General features: G+C 45.9%; 1 protein-coding gene across 1 annotated transcript in view; it reads right to left on the bottom strand.

Moving 5' to 3' along the window:
- Window positions 1–8378: 8378 nt before the first annotated feature.
- CLRN1 (clarin 1) overlaps window positions 8379–23598 on the bottom strand; it is a 39211-nt gene continuing 23991 nt past the window's right edge. The window contains exons 2-3 of the mRNA XM_060638950.3: window positions 21525–21704; window positions 8379–9000 (exon numbers count right to left, since the gene is read on the bottom strand). Coding sequence (XP_060494933.1) covers window positions 8735–9000; window positions 21525–21704 — 446 coding nt within the window. The 3' untranslated portion in view covers window positions 8379–8734. The remainder of the gene's footprint in view (window positions 9001–21524; window positions 21705–23598) is intronic.

Raw genomic sequence — 23598 nt, 5'->3', positions numbered from 1 at the left:
TAGGACTTAGACGCCCCCAGAATGAAACGGGAGGGATGTGAGAGAGAGGGCCTTGGTTCTTTATTTGGCAGGGGGCTGACTATTAACAGCCATCAAAGGAGCACCTGCATGGCTCAGTTAGTTGAGCGTTCAACTTCGGCTGGGGGGGTGGGGGGGTGGGAGGGGGCGGGGCGGGGCGTGGTTCGTGAGTTCGAGCCCCTTATCGGGCTCACTGCTGTCAGCACAGAGTCCACTTCAGCTCTTCTGTCCCCCGCTCTCTGCCCCTCCCCCACTTGCACTCTCTCGAAAATAAATAAACATTTAAAAAAAGCCATCAAGATTTGGAAATTAAATCTAGTATGATTATATTTATGTTAATCTACTGGGGGAAGTCCAAGGACGCTTAGATTAGTTTCAGATAAGCCCACAAAGGTCAGGAAAATTAGGCATGCTCTGCTGTGGCAGAATTGGTGAGAACAGAAGTTTGGGCTTGAACCAAATCTCTTCACCTTCAGTAACTGGTTCAACTTGCATTCACTTACTCAGAAAATGATCTGTATTTTAGCAGCAGCATACCTTCTGCGATTATTGAAAACGGGTTTAAGTTCTAAGCACAGGGACCATGCCCTGTGCTTCTCTTTCCTATGGGGCACAGGGCCAAAACGTAATCATTAGCTTATGAATCATTTGATTCACTCGTTAGAACGGACATCAGCTTCTTCTCTTGCGTGTTGTGGGCAGTTGCTGGCAAGAGATGGGGAAGGTATGGCAGTACAATAGACCTTATGTCTCAAGAGCATCACCCCCTTCAACATGAAGGAGTGAAGACCCTGTTAGATTTATGATTAGACCGAAACCAAGAAGCGTATATGCATGATGGTAGGAAGGGGGACTCAGTTTAGGGACATCAGCAAAGATTAGAAGCAGTCAGCTTTCTGGAGCAGAAAGAAGTATTGAAAATTGGCCACAGTCATTCAACAAATATTTATCAATTGCTTAGTGCACATCAACGGTGGTTATTCTAGGGACTGAGGATTTAGCAGTGGACAACACAGAATTGATTTAAGGTGAAAGCATGTTGAGGATGGGATTATATTTATTTACATCTCTCCTTCATAGCCTTGTAGTCCTAGGATGATAAAAAGTCTTGAATTTGTAAAATGTATGTGCCTTGTTCTAAAAACTTAAAGCAACTTATAAAGTAGTATGAAACTCATCAAGATTCAAATGGAAGTGGAAGAGATCGGTAAATAACTTTAGAAAATTTAAAAAGCATTGGAACCCCAAACCCAGCAGGAACAAGGCTAGTTATGAGGCATGCACCCTTGAAATCCCAGAAACAGCACCAAATGAGCCACAGATGTAGCTTTAGGCTTTCCAGTGACTAACCTGCAGTGGGTGATGATACCATTGAAACAAATAAACATCCTCAGTTCTTTGGAGGAAGCATCATGAATCCTAATAAAGACCAGAAAGAAACTTCTCTCTAAGAATCTTTCCCAAACAGGGTACTCTGTGGCTGAGCTATGGGACTAAGGTAACAAGCAAAACACGACTCAGAGGAGACTGGGAGAGCTGCCACCTTGGATTGAATGGCTGAGTCTTTGTGAGTTCATATTCCATCTCCAGGCAATAGCTAGGGGCAAGGATGCCCGCGGTAAGTCAGTCCCCGCAGTTTTGTTCAGCAGATATTAGACACGCGGGAAAGGTGTGGCTATCGATCTTGCACGTGTTTCATGAGATAAAGAACTTTAATGTGATTCCCAGAATAGCTGGAAGCAAGGGGGATGGAGATAAGAAGGTTTGACTTTAGCTCCTTGCAGAGACATGTGTGTTTGTAAACATAATCAGAATATCTCAGCTCAAGCCATTTTGCTTATACGGCTCCTTATATGTGTATGGGCTTGGCCTTAGGCATCCGTGAAGGGAGGAAGGATGGAAACATTCTGTTGTGTTTGAGTAGGATGACTAAATCTAGAAATGAAACTACTTTACCTCGTCAGTAAAAATCATCAAGTGTTTTTTTTGTTTGTTTGTTTTTAAGGAAGTATTGTTCAGTCAACTGGATGTCTGTGCATGAGATACACAGAAAAAGTTAAGCTGGGCCTCTGTGTGTTTCTTTCAATGTATCTCAGTGTCTGATTTTAGAAAACGGTAAAATGGGTTAGAAATTATGGTCACTCATAAAGCAAGAAACTAGAGTAAAGGACTCGTAGGAGTAAAGATTAATATATAGGATACAGAATCACATAACCAATCATGGCGGGTAGTTTTCGGGTACCAGCCAAACTCACACGTTCTTCTGTTAGAACTCCCCTGATACATGCATGTGTGCACACATACGTGTCCATGGCGGCTGTGACTCATCCCTCCCTCATTTCAGCTGTGCAGAGCATGGGTGGGCATCTGACCAAGAAAGGGGATCGAGAGGCTGGACTGCACCATTCTGACTCCGTCTCTCTCTCTCTTTCCCCCCCACCCCACCCCATGCACTCTTGCTCTCACTCTCTTGCTTTTTGCTTAAGATGTTTTAAGTGGCAGGGCACCTGGGGGGGGGGGGGTACTCAGACAGTTAAGCATCCAACTTCAGCTCAGGTCATGATCTCACAGTTCATGAGTTTGAGCCCTGCATCAGGCTCTGTTGACAGCTCAGAGCCTGGAGCTGCTTCAGATTCTGTGTCTTCCTCTCTCTCTGCTCCTCCTCCATTCACACTCTCTCTTTCTTTCTCTCTCTTTCAAAAATAAATAAAACATTAGGAAAAAAAAGATGTTTTAGGTGATTTTTGTTTCTCATATTAAATGCTCCCTGATCAAGATACTAAGTAAACTAGGAAGATTTTCTTTCCTTTGATGTACAGGATAGAGGATTAGGGGATATAGCATAAATATATTTTATATTTTATATATTTATATATTTGAAAAAGGAAATAGCAATATTGGAGGGGCAGCCATGCCCCAAGGAAATATTGGGGGGGCAGCCATGAAGTTTGATACAAAGTAAAAAAAAAAAATCTGAAGCAGAGAGCTTCCGGTTTAGTGCTGATATGTGTGGAGGGATATTTCACTGTTTCTGTCTGCTGTGTTTTTCTGCTCCCCTGTGCTCACTTCATTTCTTCATCTGTACTCCAGAGACCTCTGCCCAATCTAAGCACATAAGCTTTGGGGAAAGGGGGTGACTATGGTGAACTTCAAGGGTGATGCTAAGTTCAAGAGTCACTAGTTCAGATGGGAAATAGAGTCTGAGACATTCTTGTGGAATATGTCTGCTTTAGAAAGTTCCTAGGGTTGGGAATGGGTGGGAGGGAGAGAGGAGATCCTCCTAGATTAAATCTAGAATCTGTGCTGGAGCACATACCGTCTTCTTCCAGCACCAGAGAACATTGGGGAAACTGAGTTGGTGCCTACTTGTCATCCTCGTTGCTGCTCAGGTGAAGCCCAAGATGACAGCCAGGAGGAGGTCTCCTGCCAACCGACCTGCAGGACGGACACTATTTTGGGCTCCAAGACTTCACTAAGGCTTTGTCTGACCCAGAACTGTGGACTATCCTTCCTCCAAATACCCTGACCCCTCAGGAGGGGGAGAGCGAGGGGAAATAGTGGTGTGGAAGGGAAAATGGCTGCCGGACTAACCATCTCCCACATAACAGCTCCAAATGCGCACAGTGACAGAACTGCCCTCTCAGCTCTTTCAGATACATTAAAGAACTTCACTTGGCATTCGTTTTTTTTAATGTTTATTTTTGAGAGAGAGAGAAAGAGAGAACGAGAAAGAGAACACTAGTGGGGGGCGGGGGGAGGCAGAGAGAGAGAGGGAGACATTGGATCTGAAGCAGGCTCTGCACTGACAGAGGAGAGTCCGATGTGCGGCTCAAACTCACAAACTGTGAGATCATGACCCGAGCTAAAGTTGGACACTTAACCAACCGAGCCACCCAAGGGTCCCTGGCATTCTTTGGGTATGCAGTTGTTTACCATTTTGTGAAGATTGAAACTCTAGGATAATTGTTGAGTTTTGGTAATTAATGTAGTTAAGGGATATCATTGGACTACTTGGGTTTTTTTTTTTTACTGGCAAACTTAAAACTCTGTCTTTAATAATAAATTGAAGCTTTAAAAAGAAAATAAGGATAGAGAGTGTTCAAGGATATTCTTCTCTCAACAAAGGATTTTTTTAATGTTTTTTTCTCATTCTTTTTACATTTCCTCCCCACAATCCTCAGTGCCTCATAGACAGCTAGATCCATTGTAGATGCGAGATAAAAATGGTTTTGAATGATTGAAAAAGGGTTTATTAATCATTGTTTGGAAAGAATCCTGAAGGATATCGGCATAAGCAAAGTGTTCATTTCCTCTTTAGATATTTATGCAGAAAATTCACTCTCAAGTCTTCATTTCAGCTGGTGGTGGGTAATATGGCCACAGGGTCACAGCTTCACAAAGGACAGTGGCCAGACAGGACCTAGTGGTGGTGGTGGTGGAGGCTGCTCCCGACACCAGGCTACCAATGAAGAGGCCTGGAGAATGTTTCATTGGCTTGAAGCAGAAGAGCCTTGCTAGAAAAGAGAGCCTTGGTGGCCTGGCCAAGGTGAGCTAGGCTGCAGCAACGAATAACCATCCGAACTCAGTGGCTTTATAGGAAGTTTCTTTACCAGTCTTGTCACACTCCGGTACAGGTCCTGAAGCCTGCCTCTGTTTCGTAGGCTCGCCGCCTGGATCCCATGACCCCCGAGGCTACAGCACCGGGCAAGGACACAGCTGGAGGATGGTGTAGGATGTTCTTCAGTGCCAGGATTGAAAGTGGCATGAGTCACTTCGGCCTATACCCTATCCGTCCAGACTCACTTACTTGACCGCAACCGCAAAGTGGGCTGGGAAATGTGGTTCGGCTGTGTGCCTATGAAGAATGTGGGGGAGGACACGTAGCATTTGTCTGCCACAGAGAATCAGGGGGAAAGAGTGACAGCAAAGGAGTGGGACGAAAAGAGCACCTGTGGGATGGGAACTAAGTGTACATGCCCGCTTCTCTAGGGGCTTCTGGCCTGGGATGTGCAACAGACACCATCCTTCATTCTACTCGGCTAAATGGAAGGATAGCGACTTAAGTGCAAATTAGTGAGCTGTGGCATCCTGGAATCCATACCTGCGAATTAGACAGGAGACCCTTTTTTGCATAGGTACAGTTAGTGACAAATCGGAACCCGGGGATGTGGCAAGTGTGGGGTGAGCCGCCTGTGGGCACCGAGACTGCATGTTCCCATAGGGCCGGTGCCCGAATTACTTGAGACGCCCAGGCCACCGCTTGGTGCACCTGCTTACTGCGCCAACTGGAGGACAGTGGGGACAGAGGCTAGTGGGAGCCCCCCGGGTCTCACTCTCCTCCAGAATTAGACTCATGGCCCGCAGCGGAAGGACACATCTACCGTTCTGGTCACTTTCAGAGCAGATCGAGACCCCTTACACCAAGATTCTAGCAAAGAGACATAATCCTTTGAGACACTTGCCTTTTCATTGTTGGGTGGTTTTCACCACAGCACAGCTATTCCCACGGGGTCTCTACAACCACTGCCGAATACTGTCGGATAGGCTCTGTAGGCAATGCTCTCTGGAGATTTCTAACTTAGGTCGTCCGCTCAGCCTCGGACTCATTCAGCCTTTCCGAATAGGCTGGTGAGTCCCAGCTCTGGGCGGGACACTATAGACGTATCTGTAGATGTACACTTAGATGTTATCTAAGGGAGAGTGGCGGCGGGGGTGGGGGTAGGGGTGGGGGGGGTGGGGAGGGATGGTCACGAAGTCTGTAAATCAGAGCATACATTTATTAAATTTACAGTAGCACTTTTAGGAGCAAGAAGGTGTTTTCTGAGGGGGAACTTCATCCCAGAAGCCAGGGCCCCACGCCTGCCCAGTCTTTCTCTCTCCAGTTTCAAGGAGCAGGTACCTGTTCCTCTAAACTGACCAGCATTGCTTTGTCCCTTGCCACTTGGAGGAGGCGGCTTATCTGCTGAACCAGCCATCACCCCTGATCCAGAAACGACTGCCATGTTGAAAGGGGTTGAGAACCGGTATGCCACCAGATCAAACACTGAGCACCCACACAGTACAGGCTCCAAACATCTAAATAGAAGGAGGGGGGACAGCAAGGGAGTTAGAAAAACCAGGCCGATGGCCTGGGACTGGCCTTGATGAAGCATTTCTGTAACAACCACACTTTTACCTGTACTGGATCTTGCTGGAAGGGGAGAAGTTGGGGACAATTGAGAGAGAAGTTAAAGCGCCCTGATTTCCAGCCCCCAGAGTCTCTCCCTTGCCTCTTGCTCAGGTTTCCATCAGTAAATGGTCCGGACCATATCCGTTCTAACGGCAAGTCGTGCTTCCCTCGAAGCTGGTGCACCCTGATACTGCCCCGGCGAACCCATCCTCCCTCCACCAGAGTTGGGAGGGGGCAGCCCCCCACCAGGCTCTCCCTAAAAAAACGGGCAGAGGGAGAGGAGAGGAATCGCCCTAAGATTGTGTAATGTGTGAGCCACCAGCCAGATTGATCCGCCCTGAATGCTTGTGAAGTGACTTGAGAGCAGCTGTTCTGAGGGAGCAGATGGGGCCATGAGAGCAAAAGACCTTTGTGGAAAGCGCACAGAGGTGAGGCGCCCTCCTCCTCCTGTAGCCCGCCCTGTCTGCACTTGTTTAGTCCTGAAGCTTCCTCCTATGGCCGTGAACGTGTCTTGCACGTTCACTGCAGGGGGTACCCCGAACGACTTGGGACGGCTTTCATAGCTCCTCCCCATTCCTCCCCCAACCCCCACCCCGGCGTGATGAGCGTGGGTATTCTCCGAGCTGATGAGGGCGGCTGCAGACAAGTGGAAAGGAAACCGACCAACAGACCGTGGAACTGTGTTTGCAGCCCCAGAGCCAGCAGGGGGCCCCGCATCCCTGAGAGAATGTGAAGATGCTGGCTGCCACCTGGGGAGGGAGGTCGGACACAGCATAATGAGTGTCACTCTTCCGCGCCTTTGATCCCCATAGAGGGAGCCACAAAAGGAGTCCTGGCCAGATCCCTCTTCTAAGGGTCACAGGCCACTGGAACCACACATTTCATCGGAGAGAAGAAAGGGACACAATGTAAGCGCACTCTTCTGAGGGCCCAGGTTGTATCTTGTTTTATTTTTGTGTGTGGCACGATTTGCAGGGACCAGCAGCCCTGCCTCGACTTCCCAACCAGGGACCATTGTTAGTTTGCCTATTAGGTTCTCATTAGATTTTCAGCCGCTGCTCCGACTTTTCTCTTTTTACAGAAGAGAGAACAACTGGGGATTTGTTTCCTGAAGAAAGCGTGGTGTTAGAGGTTTTTCAAACCTCTGAGAAGAGAGAGAGGTCAAATGAGAATGTGGGGGCCTGGCTTTCCAGGATCTCAGGCCAATTACTGCATGGGGAAGGTCCTTGGGCCTTCCTGCCCCCTCCCAGCTATGGAGGCTTCTGTGTTTAACTGTTGCGTGAAGACTCCAGCACTGGGCTCCACTAGCCTGAGCTAGAATTAACATCCTTTCATTGCCAGACTGACTTGTGGTCTTCTAGAAATTCTCCGGGTGTATTTCCTGAATGAAGGCGTGGGGACAGGCATCTGGAAAGTAAAGGTGTATTCTGATGTCAGCCTATGGGCCACGGATCACCAACAGAGCAAGCTACTTATCAGGGATATAAGCAGTCATTTGTTTCTTGTAAATTGTTCCAAAAGGGAAAAAGTTTTTTTTTTTTTTTTTTTAAGTGAGCACTTTCAGAACCTCTTGTATGGCGGCTAAGTACCCAGCAGCTGTGGCAAGGGGCCTGGTGGTGTAGTCTCTGTCATTCTCTGCTTCTTCCTGAGCGCTTTCTTGAGGGCAGCAGGTCAGGGACAGAGGAAGTGTCTATTCTGGACTCACTTGTGGTCTTTGGTCAGCTGCAGGTCAATTTCATGGGTAATTCAGGAAAAAGAAAATGGGCTTGGGTCATGCTTTGTGACAGCCAGGCCAAAAACCGAGATGTAGTGATACCATCACAATCCCAGAATGTAATGTGATTTTCATAAGTGGGAATTAGTGCTTAAAGACACTAAAGTTAGAAACAACAGCCCCAGTGAGTCATTTGCATTAAGTTTACTAAGAAGAGTCATTTTGCATGATTCGTCAGTGGTCCCAGCAAGTATGTCTGTTTAAAGTACTGTGTTTCCCCACCCGCCTTTTTTTTTTTTTTTTTTCCATTTAGAGGTTTGCAAATTTTGACCAACAGGCATGGATAATAAGACTGTGCTTTAAACGAACTTAAAAAAAAAAAAAAGCATGTGGATACTTTTCATCAATGCTCACTTAGTGCACTATCATTTTAGGAAAGCGATTCCAGCTTTATTTCCTGGTATCTCTGGCAACAAATGTGTGGATGTATCAGAAATCGTATTTGTTTGTATTAAAACATAGTCCCCATGCCTTTTCATTCCTTCCTGATGGAGCAGACATTTTACACTTTGATGCGTACATAGGGTAACAATTTGTCCCTTCTAGTCAAGAGCTTTAAGCACGCAGTTCCCATGAAGTAAAACAACCTTCTCAAACCTTCCTTCTGCTCCCCTTACTGAGCCTGTATCCTTAGTACCTCATTTGTAAACATTGCCATGGAGGGCTTGGATGCTTTCATTTGTGCATCTGAAAGGACGGACAAAATGAACCATTTCCAAGTGACCAGAGCAAGTCGACTCCCTTACTTGGCAGATCACAGGAATATTTGCCTTTCAGTACATTAGATCTGCAGCTACATTGGTCGTCTCCGTGTCTTTAGATTTTGCAAAAGGAAACTGAAATCCAGCAAGTCGTATTAAGAGCCCATTCAAAAAATGAACAAAAAAGCAAATGAAAACAACCCAGAACGAAGCGGTGTATTTTTCACTTTGCGTTTTGTAGGCGTAAGTCCCTTCTTTATCATTTGCAATTTTTTCTGAGAGGTGGTGGATTTTCACTTCAGAGGCAAACAGTATCATGACAAGACAGCCACAGGAGCCTGCAACAGAAGGAGCAAACAATGTGTTGTCACAGATATTTCCCGATTGTAAGGGGCAGGGAAGAGGGTCAGTGTGGAAACCAAAGAAAGCCTTTACCATCACCCTCATTGGCATCCTTCTCCAAAAATATAGCATTTCACATTTGTAATCATGAGCCTGATTCTCCAAGTGATGGGCGGGGGGCCTGAGTTATGTCCGTGAGCAAAGAAGATTTGGTGGAGGTGGGGAGGGTAGAATCTAGCTGATGTCACGAAGACTGGGAGACGTTCCTCTCTGTGTGATGAGTGGGCTGAATGGCTGGCTGGGCACCTTCAAAGCACAATGGTGGGATCCGGCTACAAAGCAGCCACTGCTGTGATGTGACTTTAAGAGAACAAATTTCTCTGTACTTCACAGACCATGCAGAAAAAATTCCAGCCATGCAGCCCCCTTATGAAAGGGCCTAGGGCTTCCTTCAGAAGAGTTCCATGACCTCTCCCTCAGAAGGGCTCCTCTCTCCTCCAGCTCCCACCTGGCCACGGCTGCCCAGAGGAGTCCCTGAGCAAAGGGAGCCATACATAAAGCATTGAGGCGACAGTATCTGTTCTCCTCGTGTCTAACAAAACTCGGGATTTTTACCTGGGTGTGTGTGGCTGCCTTGAATAAAGGCCTCACTGTTTGGTTGAGGGGGGTGGGGTGAGGGCAGGAAAGTTTCCTTGAAGTATGCATGTATCAGATGGCTGCCCTGTCTTCTCCCCCTTCCTCCTTCCTGTAGCTGAAATATGGATGCAATGGCTGGAGCTCCAGCAGACATTTTGGACCAGGTGTCCTCAGAAATGGAAGCCATGTAGTATAGAAAAACAAGAATGGAGGAGTATGGATTTCAGACACCTGGAGCTACCAGGTGAACCTAGACTTCAAACTCTAGGTTTTTATGTGGAAGAAAAATAAATATCTATTTCGTTTAATCCACTATTATTATTTTTCCCTCATGTACTACTCATTGGTAGCCTAATCTAATCTTAAAGGTGCAGCTGTGGTGTGGGTGATCTCCCTGCAGGACAGGGGCACTCCATACTGAGTGGTGCCTGGAAGTTCTGAGAGGCCCTCTCCCTGAAGATGGAGAATGGGAGACCCCCAGATGGGTGGGTGGCACAGAGGACAGAAGCAGGTGGCAAGTGGATAGCAAGGTGCCCAGGCCTTCCACAGCTAGTGTTGCATCCCAGGCCACCTCAGTGGGGGTCGAGTTAATAGGAGACTTGCTGAGATGGTCTTCTAACTTGGGTCAAACCAGTTTGGATTCGGACCCTAATTCCTCCACTTACTCTGTGAAATTAGGCAATTTTAATCTCCAAGTCTCAATTTTCTCATCTCTAAAATGTGAATAATGGAGATGATGCACGATTAGCACTTGTCATTAGAATTGACACACATAAATGCTTACTAATCAGTAGCTATTCCTACACTTTTTATGTACTCTTTTCATCTTGCAAGTCCTTACCACAATCCCTTACCCCCCACCCCCACCCCACCACACCCCAAAAAACCCTGTTTCAGATAAGCCACCCAAAAGAATATAGTACAGGCTCTTGTTCCTCCAAATACTCTCCCATTATGTTTATGACTCCTTTAGATGGGGTAAGTGCTTTTTGCCCTTCAGTTACAGTTTATTCAGATACCCTGGGAGCAGCAATATACTGGCTTCAGTACCCATTCATTAATTCACTCATTCATTGATTCCACTTGGCGTGCTATGTGCCAAGCTCAGGGCTAATGGTGGATATGTAAACGTTAAAGAAAATACATATGGTTTCTGCTCTGAGAATAGAATAGGGTAGGGAACACACATAAGACAATTGTAAACCGATTTCAGTGAGTGTAAGAGCAAGGCAGGTACAGGTGGCTATTACTGAGAGGGTGGGCAGCATCGTGGAAGGTTCCTTGGAAGTAGCTGTAGGAAAAGTTAGCTGAGCAAAGGGAGGCTGGACCGGTGTGGGGAGTGGTCTGGACATGAGGAGCTATAATGCAAATGATGGCCCCCATTCCTTTTCCAAAGGTCGGGTTTGCATTGGGATCGAGGTAGAGACAGGATCTTGTGGGAGTAAGAGGTGAAGGGTGGGGTGAGCAGGGAAGGAGCTATCCCATTTCTTTCATTTTAGAATTTTGCATAGGGCTGACCCATCCGCTTGATCATCATCGTAATATACCCCCCAATAATCAAATGATGCAGTTCTCTTGAAACTTCACTTCTCGCCAGCCTCAGCGCAGTAGTTGAGAGTATTCCTTTGTAAAATTCGTCAGCCTATTTTTGTATTCGGAGCTTAAAACCAGAGCTCTCCCCTGGCAAAATCGTATTATTCCTTTCTTGTTAGATCCAACAAAAAGGCTGCAATGCTGTTTTCTCTTTATCTTTCATTTGAAAATTGTGGAGAAAATGCCATTGCTTTTACCAGAAGAACTTTCTTTGTCTGAGGAGATGGTGAATTTCAGACAGAAGCGAAACACTGTTATTTCCTTCCTGCTTGAAAGGAAAATTCAAGCTAGGTTTCCTTTTTGAGTTGTTAAATATTTTAGAGGTATTACTTTGTTAGGGAGACAGCATCATAGTGAGACTGCATTTCAAATTCCTGAAGTAAAGGTTGCTTGGGGTATCTTAAGACTCGCAGCCTTTCACCATAGCTAATCATCCAAGCGTGCAAGCTCCCAAAACAGAGCGCACGGTCCAGTAGTTGAGAGGATGGTCTGAGATTCTGTTCTGGATTCTGGAGTTGACCATGGGGTCAACTTTGTCATTTCAGAGTCGGAGCACAATAACCTCGCTTGAATTTTTGCCAACCCTGTGACTGTGAAGAGATGTGAAGGGAAACAACTTACTGTGGTGTTAGGGTATCTTTGCTTCTCTCTGTCCATGGCTCTAAAAGAGATGTGGGACCAAGGATAACTACAACCTATGGACCAAAAGATACACATGAAACGTATCTTCTCTTTGTGGCCTGGATGCCAGGCACACGGGGAGAGGTGTGTAAGGGATGGGGGTGATGGTGGGAATAGGGCTTAGCACTTTTCCAATATGGCCCTTAGTCCCCAGCAAGGGGGCTCCTTGCTCTGGGTCCCACATTTAGAGGGTGCTGCTCTCTCTCTTCTAGAAAGACCCTTCCTCACCCTCCGGTGAGGGTCAATGGGATGAGCCCATCTTGAATCCCTCACCCACATTCTAGCTCGTGCTCCTGGGACCTGGGACTTCCCTCCCCAAACAGCCCTGAGTGCATTTCCAGGGCTGCATGGGTATCTGTCTTCTTTGGAGTAGTCGCTCTAAGGGCAGACTTTGTGGCTGGTGTTGCACAGCCCTGAGGCCTGAAGATGGCCAAGGAACAGCTACTGTGAGGGTGCAGTCAGAGCTCAGATACACAGTAGAGTGTACACGTGGGGCCCTTTGCAGTGTGGATAGAACCAAGCAAGAGGAGGGAAGTGGACAGACAGGGGCCAGGTCTTCTCTGTCACCGCATTCAGGTCCAGAATTTTAAATGTGAATGTGGCCTTCCAGGTCCTTATGGAGAGGTGTTGTCAAGGCAGAAGGATAGAGCATGTCTCATTGAATAGTTTATTAGCTTATGACTTTCAAATGTTCAGACATGTGGTATGTGGACTGTCATTAATAGTCTTGCTCAAGTCCTCACAAATGTTAGGATCAGGCCTGCGTGCTTCCTTCTTCCTTTTCCCAGCTATCCATGTTCCCCAGGAGTCCAAACTCAGCTAGGGCCCTTTGCACAGATGCCTCACGTGTTTGTCTGACCAACACTGCTCCTGTTCATGAGGAAGGTTCGAGTACATTAGATGTAGGAAAGCCTGCCAAGACGTGCTCCAGCTAGAATTTGGGACATAACCAGGCACAGGACCCACGTTTTGCTGTCATGCGTCTTACCCAGAGACCAGCCATTTTCCTTTATGTGTTTGATTGCCCTGCCATCTGGCTGGTACTGTAATATTTATTTCCCCCTTTAATGACTGATTACTGAGTTAATCCCTGACTGAAAAGGATAGCTGAGTTATAGAGCTGTCACACAATGAATTACCAGTCAATTAACAAACATTTGTAATGTGCTAGACATTGCACACTCATGACTCCTCTGGCAGCTCTCTGGGACTGCAGAGCTGGACGCCTCTCTCCTCCAGTCCTTACAATATAGGGAGCAAAGGTCACGGCCAACAAGAGAGCTGCCTCTTCATCCCTGGCTGATCGTGAGGGTGACTATGCCATGATGGGTGAGAACAGCCTGCCAGGATCTCTGTGAGTCCAGGGTACCGTGGGCTTCAGGGGAAATGTGTCCTCAAAGGTGAAAAAAAAAAAAAAAAAAAAAAAGCTCTGATACATTCTCCTATTATCACTAAGATTGTATTGTGGGAAATAATAAATTAGAATTTCAATTCCATTTAAAGTAATGGCCAACATTTCCAGAAAGCTAGCACGTCATCTTTAAGCTCTCTTACAGATGACAAATACTAGAGGCATTCCATTGCCTCTGCAGAATGATAAATTGATAATTTCCTTCTTTAAGGAGTCTTGAAAGATGATAAATGGAGGTGGAAAAGCCTCAGCTTTGCAGGTGTAGGTACTAATTTTCTGTGAAATTATGCAATCTCAGTAGAAAGCCAGTTATCAAAGGTGAGGTCTCCAGCAATAATTTCCTCCACAAATGAAAATGGTTCTGTCTTCACCCTGCTGTAGAGACCAGTGGCTGCTATCTAGAAAAGGGACAGCAGGACAAGTAAAACAAGTTAATACCTAAGAGTAGATTTTGAGGTCTTGATCGGGAGAAATTTGGTCACGTGTTTCCAAAGAGAAGGTGTGGATGAAAGAACACCACCAGTTAGGTTCAGCTTTTTCTCCTCATCTCCTGTACTGGAGAACTGAAGAACCCACATCTAACTTAAGTTTTACAAATGTCATGTCAGTAGAGCAGTGATTTGTGCAAAGAAGAAATGATCTAAAAACGCGATCTTTTTTCTAATTTGAACTGACTCTCAGAAAAGGAGAATATCCTTTGTTTTAGAAAATACACAGAGCTACTTCTGCTCTATTCGTTTATTCAACAAATATTTGTTGGGTGCCTACTGCAGCGTTCTGGGCCCTGGGGATACAGCCCTGGATGAGCCGACAGAAATCCCTGTCTTCATGGAGCTGTCAGTGGTGGAGACAGTGGAGAAGAGGCAATAACAAGATAAGCGAGGACATTCTGTCACTTATCAGAGTGTGATTTGCACTAACGGGAATAAAATAAAGCAGGGAAGGGGGTGGCCAGGGAGGCCTCAGGGAGAAGATGATGTTTTAGTGCCTCTTGAAGAAAGTCAAGGAATGAGAAAGGTAAGTGAAGGGAAGAGCATTTTGGGGTAAGGGAACAGTGTGCGCAGAGGACCCGGGCGGTTTGGGCAGAGAGAGGCAGAGAGCCATGCAGAGAGGAGTAAGAGGTGATCCGTGTGTGGGGGCAGGGGCTGGCGGGGTCCTGGGGTAGGCGCATCAAGTGGTGCTTTAGAGGTCATAGCAAGGACTTGCGCTGAGACTCTAAAACAAACAGGAAGACACACTTGCGTGTTCTGAATAGGAAGGGAGTCTGCGTTTGTGATAGAACAAGATTGAACATCTCCTTGCACAAGGTCATGGCCGTTTCCAGCACCCTCGACATGAGTAACCTGGAGTGCAATTCTGTCACTGCCCTGCTGCCACCGGCACCTCAAATCAGAATCTCTGGTCCTTTGCCATCACGGGCTGGCTAATACTACTTCTTTCCTTCTGTGGCCTCCTTCTTAAAGTCTATGCTGAGAAGCCAGTAGAATACTGTCGTTGCCGACTTTTCCTACCACAATCCCGTCCTTCAGCCTTGCTCAGGCTCGGCGGCTTTGATGCCTGGATATCCCTGTATCTCCCTTCTCAGACTTTAGATAACAGCTCCTCCATAAGGACTGAAGTGGAAACAAGACCCGGAGAGTTTCTGACCACAGTTACAGAATAATATGTCCTAGACATATTACAGAGGCCAGGATATTTGGAGTACTGAAATTGATATGTAATGTAAGCCTTCATCTATTTTTGTACTGCTCTTTATTTTCCTGTCTGTGTGTTTCATGTGTGACTGTGCTTGTTTATGTTCCATGCCATAGTTGTAATTATCATAATTAATTAGGCCCGTATCAGGAACATCTCCCTTTTAAAGGAAGGCAGCCATTGTATTTGTTTGCCTTGCTTGGTATAACTCCTAACATGATACTGTGTGTAAGAGAAGATGTAATAAATACAATTTGCAATAAGCCCACATTTTGGAGGTTTTCACCACCTCCAAAAGGCCTGAGCCAATACCTCTCATATCACCTTCAGAGAGTATTCACTGAACTATCTAAAATGTTCTATGCATGATCCATGGAAAGTCTTCTACCTGTCCTCTTCTCCTTGCAGATCTGGGACTATGCCATCAACTGGGAAACTTCTAGAATGCAGTATAGAAAGACAGACACTCATATATCAGTGCCCCAGTGTGAAACTGTGGATCCAGTCGCTTCCATGACCAGCCGCTTCTTCTTTGGCTCCCTCTCTCTACCTCCCTAATTTGTGTACATTTCTCTCTCTCTCTCTCCCACTGTATTAGAAACCTGGAGGGAAGTGTTTTCGACCCTGTTTTCCCCATTCTGCCTTCCCCTCCCATTTACTCTCCCATTTATGCTTCCCCAAAGCTCACTGTTCAGCAATACTCTTGAAACACCCCCGTCTTATAGCCTCACGGACATCATGACCTCCTGGTTTTCCTTCCTCCCCTCTAGACACACCTAGTCAGTGTCCTTTGCCGGCCGCTCCTCCTCAACCCAAAAGTGAACTGATGGTGTTCTTCGGGGATTGGTCCTAGGCCAATTTTTCTCTATCTACATTCTCTCCCCAGATGATCTCATCCATTTCCATTGCTTTAAATAATATCTATATCCTGACAACTCCTAAATTTATGTCTTTTGTCTAGACCTCTTCTCTGAGCTCCAGACTCATATATCCCACTGGCTACTTGCCATCTCTACTCACATACCTCCTAGGGTCTCAAACTTGACATGCCCCAAATAGAACATTGATTTCTAGTGCTAAGCTCCTCCTTCCACATCTTTCTTGCCCTGAACTCTAAGTCTATTCCTCCCCTTGTCTTATTCGTCTTGGTAAATGCCACCACTGTCGACTTGCTTCAGCCACCGACAAAAGGCTTTACTTTTGGATCTACTTTCAAAATGTTTTTAGAATCCATTCATCTCTCTCCATGTCCAAGGCAATATAGCCTAGTCTTTCACCAGACATTTCTTAAAAGGTAAATCAGCAACCTCATGTCTCCTTAAACTCTTTCACAAGTTTCTCAATGTAATTAGAATCAATTCTGAAAGATTTACCCTGGCTGACTTTTGAGGTCTGACATTAACTGCCATCAACAGGTCTTGATAATAATGTTGGTATTTTTTGTTTTTTGTTTTTTCTCTCATTTCCCCCTCATTTCTTACCCCTAGCCACCTGGGCCTTCTTTCAGTTCCCACAGCAAGCCGACCTCTTTCCTTAGAGTCTTCACACGTGCTTTCTCCTCTCCTTGGGAAAGTCTCTGGGGGTCCTCAGCTCCTTTGAATCCTTAGAACTACTTGCTGCCCAGTGTATCAAAGCCCCATCCCTTCTTTCTTTCCATTCTCTATTATAGCAGCATGTTGATCACCCTTACGGGATTGAGTGTCATCTCTAATTGCTTATGTACGCTTTTGTTTGATTCTTCTGCTAGACTGTAGGTTCCACGAAAGTAGGACTGTGTGTACCTGATTGGTTGTGGCATCACCAGTTCCTATTATGATGGCCGGCACGTAGTGGGCATTCAGTCAGGGTTTGTTAAATAAGGGACACGTATGCACCTAAATCAGTGGTTCTCAACACTGGTCACGCATTAGAATTACCTGAGAGAGATTTATAAAAACACCTGTACCCAGGCCCCACCCCCAGAGACCCTAATTTAATTAGTGTAGCACGGGGCCTGGCATCAGCACTTTTAGGGAGTTTTCTGAGTGATTTTAATGTATAGTCCAGAAAGAGAATCACTGCCCAAAATGAACTAAGGGAACCCATTGAGGTATTACTGAAATCCTAACTTGGGGAATGGTTTCTCAAATCTAGCTTATAACTGACAAGATGAGAAAGAGCACGTGAACTGCGTTGCCTGTGTTTCAGGAACAGTGATGGTGGACAGAGATGCTACATGAAGAGGGCTGAGGAATAAGATGAACCAAACTGGAAGCCATAAGTAGTAGACGGAGCGTCTGGTCCGAGAGGGCGACGGGCTATCAGGCCATAGCATGAGCAAGCGCTGGTGCCTGAAACCTTTGGTGGCCTAATCCAAAGGTTTGTTCTCTTTCCTTCTCTGTCTCCAGGGTCTGGCATGCGTGCTGGGACACATGAGGAAAGGCTCATAGCTCCGTTACCCCGGCAGTGTGGAAGGAAGACCTCTTCTCCTTCCTTCTCCCGTATCTTCATGCCTCAGGATGCCAAGCCTTGGGTCCCCATCCAGCAAGGGAGTAGACAGATCCAAATGATATCGGTACAAGGAAAGGGGGCATCTTGGGGAACCCAGGGCTGAGTGGGAGAAGAAGAGAAAGGAGGTCTGAGGAGGAAGAAATTTTCTCTGCTGACTATGAGGAGGGCTGCCTGGGCAGAGAAACAGGGGAGGAGACTCAGTGGAAAAGAGCTGCTCTTCCCCACACCCCCCACTGCCGGCCAGCAGAGGGGTTTTTAATGGAGTGTGACTCACACGGGAACAAAATGACTTCCTAACACAGGCTGTCCCCTCTTTGTGTGTTTATCTGTTGGCTCATAGTTAGAGTGTTTGTGATAAGACCGTAATCCCCATCCTTCCACGATGAGGGTTCAGAGCTGGGATCTCCATGAATATTATAACTTCGGATAAGCATTTCCAAAACTCCAGGGGCTTCTGCTTACTGTATGTATATTGAAGCTGAATGAGGTAGTCTGCAATTCAAGAGTGATCTGTTTACCCCCAAAGGTCACAAACCATCAGTCCATTTGACCCTGACACGTGTTTTGTTTTAAAAAGTGATGGAAAGTTTTGCTATTTAAAAATACGGATTGGGGGCTTTAAAAGGCAGACAATGTGCAAAACACCTGTCCTTTACCTTCTGCAAGACAGATCTGGAGCTAGCTCCTTCTTCCCCTTCCTCCCCGTCTCTTCCTTCCCTCATCCACAAACCTTTATTGAGGGCCTGCTTTTGCAACAAGTTCAAAGATAAATAAGATATAATGTAAGCGCAGGGTCTGTGTGTTGCCGCATATATTTCTGTGCTCAGGTTTTCTTCGCATCAGACTTGGCCAAGGGCCGAGATAAGATCTGGGACTTGGATTAAATGCTGCATTCTCGGAGTCATCTCGCTTTTCAAATACCGTTAGTTTGGTCGTCCGTTAGAACTGTCAAATAATTTGTCTTCCAAATGGGCTGCTCTTCTGAATTCCGTTCAGAGGCTGGAGTGCGAGATGGCTGTGCCAGTTAATAAGCTGCCGTGTCTGGGCTTCATACGAGCCTTTTCTCTGCTTTGTGATGCTGGGTCAAGACTCCCCCGTCTCTAGTCTGCCTTGTCAGCTGCTTCCCGTTATGCTCTGTCAACAGACAGCTGTGGGGAGGGGACACGAGCGGGACGGAGCACTGGGGGACTTCCCAGGCCCCTCGACCCTCCCAGAGCGGCTGTGGGTGTCCCCCGACACTGTCATCTCCTCAGAGGGCTGAGACCAAGCGCCCCGGCCTCTCTCAAGCCGCCAGGTTCTGGTAACTCCAGACTGTTCTTCAGATCTTTAAGCCCTGGGAATGGTGTCTGCTTTCTGAGAGCGCCGTCTCAGAGTTACCCCAGGGGCTCCTTTCTGTGCTGCTGGTCCTCTGACACCTGTGCAATCAGTCCCTGACGGCCCTGGTCCCCAAGAGCTTGCAGCAGAATCACCTGAGAGGCTTGTTGAACACATTGCTGGGCACACTCCTCCCCCTCCAGAGTTCCCGGTGCAGGAGCAGGTCTGGGGTGGGGATTTGCTTTTCTATCAAGTTCCCAGGTAAGGAAAGGCTCCTGGCCTGGGGACCCCACTCTAAGAACCACTGCTGAACATTATGTTCCCTCCGGGAAAATAGCGCGTGTTCTGTTTTCTGGCTAGCCTCTGATTGATTTAATGGCCTTCACTAAAATAGCACATCACCCAGATCTACCAGTTTGGTTTGTGCTGGGGGAGCACGGAGGTAAAGCCGACATCCACTTCTCACTTGGCCCTACCTGTGAGATTACATCACTCTGTCGGTCTTTCTGTCCCCACCCTGCCCCTGTGTGCTTGCTCCTCTGCCCTGATCTCGAGGCCCTCAGTCTTCCTTTACATATCTCACCCCGTCTCTCCCCGGCCCTTTTCCTCTTCCTCTGTGGGCCTGCTCTGCTAATCCCATCCATTTGAATTCCGATTTCTCTAACGGGTACTAAGTGCCCCAGCTAACACCTCCTTCTGGGTTTGATGTTTCAAGTCCACAAACACGTACTGAAGTGTTTACTGTGCGCACAGCCTCACGCTGGACGCCCTTGCTGGAGATGCCAGGATGAGAAAGACTGATCTCTGCCGCCTTAGGGTCACTGTTGCTGCACAGTTTAGAACTGTGCTATCTGCTGGTGAAAGACGTGGGGAAAATATTAGCAGAACCCCCACAAGAGAGAGAACTGCTGTGGTTAAGTGAATTATTTGATTAGCAAGATGTGGATGAGGCAAGACTCTGAGATGGGCGCTCAAGTACCAATGGAGAGAGGCTGAGGTGTTGTTGCAAGGTGACTGAGCCCCTGTTAACCACAAGGCTCTGCTTCATAGAGAAGGAGCTTTGCAGGTTTGTGGCCAGAGTTGATTTGTGCTAGGGGAAGGGAGCCGTGTCCAGACAAAGAAGGGCCTGGGGCCTGCCGACAGTTAAAGGGCAACGTCAGGGAAGGAAACAGTCTAATGGGGATTTTTTTTTATGTTTATTTACTTATTATTTTTTTAAATGTTTATTTTTGAGAGAGAGTGAGCGCGCACGCGCGCGCGCGAGAGAGAGAGAGAGAGAGAGAGAGACAGAGACAGAGACAGAGACAAAGCACGAGTGGGGGAGGGGCAGAGAGCAAGGGAGACAGAATCTGAAGCAAGCTCCAGGCTCTGAGCTGTCAGCACAGAGCCGGATGAGGCACTCGAACCCGCAAAATGGGAGATCATGACCTGAGCCGAAGTCAAACGCTCAACCGACTGAGCCACCCAGGCACCCACCCCTATTTATTTATTTTTGAGAGAGAGAGAGAGTGAGCATGAGCAGAAGACAGAGAATCCCAAGCAGGCTCTGCCCTGTCAGCACAGAGCCCAACGTGGGGCTCGAACTCCCAAACCGTGAGATCATGACCTGAGTCAAAATCAAGTCAGATGCCTAACCAACTGAGCCACCCAGGGACCCCTCTAACAGGGATTTTCAATCCACTGTTGGCTGGTGTGAGTTGTAACCTCACATCTCTACATGGAATCATTAACAGAACTATGGATGCTTCCTGGGACTATGACAAAGTACTACGTCTTCTTACAAGTCTGAAATATGGTGAAATGAGAGGCCTTCCATAGAAACGCTACATACGAGTTATGTATACATTTTTTATTTTCTCATCTTTCTCTTCTCCTTGTAACTATATCCTAAGCACCCTGAGGCACTACCTTGAGTTTGTATTCTTTTCCATCCGCCTTGGTTATTGAGTAGGACATGTTTATTGATGAACTGATTGCTGAGTTTAGAGTTTATTTTTTTCCCAGATACACACATCGTTAGGCTACACCAAGTACCTAAAGGCTTGAATATTACAACTCATGTGGGCAGAACACTGGCCCTTCACTTCTTTTGCATGATTTGTATTTATTTTTCTGATTATGACCTGAGATCAAGACCTGAGCTGAGATCAAGAGTCAGACACTCAACCAACTGAGCCACCCGGGTGCTCCTGTTTTTCTGATTGTGAATAAAGAAATGCACATTATTGAACATTTGGAAACATTAAAAGGCATGAGAGAAAGTGAAAATCACACATAATTTCCCTGCTCAGAGGTAACTACCGCAAACATAATGGTCTCTCTCTCTCTTTCTGTGTATCTGTATGGAGGCTAGAGAGAGTATATGTACAATATATATATACTCCTATATATTGTCCATATTTATATACAGTTATAAAATCTTATACACTGTTTTATTCACTTTTGATACAAGCATGCATCCTTTTGATTACATCTTCAAAATGTGATTTAATGTCACCATCGTTTATTCATACAGAGTATCATAATGCGTATCTCAAATTTCCCATTGTTGGATAATTATATTTTTCTCTACTTTCATAATCATACATAAGACTACAGTGGACATCCATCTATATGTACTATAACTCTACATTTAGGTAGACCTGTCTTTTGACACACTGGAAGGCACATTTGTCTTCAGAAGGAGAATTTTGTACCCACCTGACATGAAGCTCAAAAGATACAACCCTAGTGGGCCATGAAGGGTTTCAAAGGGCTTGCCAAAAGCATTATACATGAAGAAGGCCGTTCCCACCATGGTTAAAACAACCAGGATTGTGGAGAAGAGAATGACGTTGACGTGGATGCTCAAGGGGATCACTTTGAGCAAATCTGGGAAAACTAAAGATAAAACAAAGATTAGAAGAACTTTCATTAGTGATAGTCTGCAAATGTAATTTCAGAAATTAAATCCTTCTTCTTTTTAACCTCAAAAATCACTAAAATCCTTCCGATGAATACATTCTCACTTACTAATTTACAAGGGATTTAGAAAAAGGTTTAAACACAGGATTATTTTCTAGAACTCACCAGTAGAGACCAACAAAGAGGAGAGTTGAAGGAATTTTTTCTACCCTTGGTCATATGTAATTATTTGAATAAACAAGTGCTGGCTTTACAACCAGAAACTGTGCATGTTGATGACCAAACTTTTAATGACATTTCTCAGTAGACATTTTTTTTTTTTTTAATCCATCTTGAAATGACATTTTTGGTTTGGGAATATCTGGGGGAGTTCAAACATCAGGAAGTATTTCTATTTCTTTTACTACCAAAAAAGAAAAAATTGTTTCTAGTCCACACCAAGATTAAAAAATGGGGTATTTTCAGTCAACTTCAATATTTTCATGTAGTACAAGCTGTGGGAAAATAATTTCTGGTGATACAAGAAATATTTTCCATTTAGAAAACATGCCAAATCTATTTCTAGATTTTGTGTTCAGGGCAAGTTTTTCTTGTTTGCAGAGGAAATGAAATACTTTATAAATGTAGGGTTTCTCTTATCTGATGTGGCATCAGTATGCTCAGCATCAGCAAACCTGGCGAGACCAATCTGGGGAAGTTTAGTGCAGCCCATTTAAGTTTCCCCAACATTTATCAAGTGCTTTCTTAATTTATTTACTGAGCACCTAATATGTGCCAGGCATTGTTCTGGCTGCTGGAAAGAGAGCCATAAAATAAGATAGGCAGGGTCCCCATTGTCTTATGGAGATTATAACCTAATGGGAGTAAACAGATAATTAACAAGTAAACAAACAAATGTGATAGCTTATCTCCAAAGATGGCTGCCATCAATTCCTTCTCTCCTTCTACATACATGTCACTTCTCCTTTAAGAGGTAGAATTCATTCCTCAATTCCCTTGAACCTGGGCTGGCCTATGACTGCTTTGGCCACCTGAATATGGCAGAACTACAGCGTGCGAATTCCAGGCCTAGCCTATATAAGAAGACCAGCTGTTCCTTTTTTTTTTTTTTTCTCTTGGAGGCTTGAGCTGTTTTGCAGGAAGTCCAAGTTACTCTGCTAGAGAAAAAGGCAACCCAGAGGAGCACCAGACATGGGAGGGAAGAGTCTTGGATGTCCAACCCAGAAAAACCTCTAGATGACTCCAGCCCCAGGTGCTATTTAATTGCAACCCAATCAAGCACTGCCAAACTGAACTAATAAATTTTTGTTTTAAGCCCCTGAGCTTTGGGAGGCTATTATGCAATGGTAACAATAAGACACTTTCAGATAGTAGTGCTAATGCTATAAAGAAATGAAACAAGGTAATGGAATTTTGAGTGGTTGAGTGAAAGGGTGTGGGTGGTCAGCAGAGTTATACCTGAGCTGGCATCTGAATGCTGAGAAGGAAGTGGCTATAATAAGATCTGGGGAAGAACATTCCAGGGAGAAGGAACACCACTGGGGCAGCAATGAACCTGGCAAGCAAGAGGGGGCAGAAGTGAGATTGCTAGGTTGGGATCAGATTGTTGCACCTGCTTGGTCTTAGTCTCCTGACCATGTGACCATGGTAAGGCGTGGGCTTTTAATTCTAAATTCATTAGGAAGCCACTGGGAGGGGAGAGGGGTTAAATGAGAGAGTGGCACAATCTCCTTCACGTCACTCTGGCTGCTGATTAGTGTGTATAAGGGAGTAGGGGGAGGAAAGAAGGCAAATGTGGAGGCAAGGAGACTCCAGGGCAGGGAGTGTTCGCAGTAGCAAGAGGCAGGAGGCTGGCCTAAGGTATAGCAGC

Source organism: Panthera onca, chromosome C2 (assembly GCF_046562875.1).
Source record: "Panthera onca isolate mPanOnc1 chromosome C2, mPanOnc1 haplotype 2, whole genome shotgun sequence".
Lineage (NCBI taxonomy): Eukaryota > Metazoa > Chordata > Mammalia > Carnivora > Felidae > Panthera > Panthera onca.
This window is presented reverse-complemented; position numbering and strand designations above follow the sequence as displayed.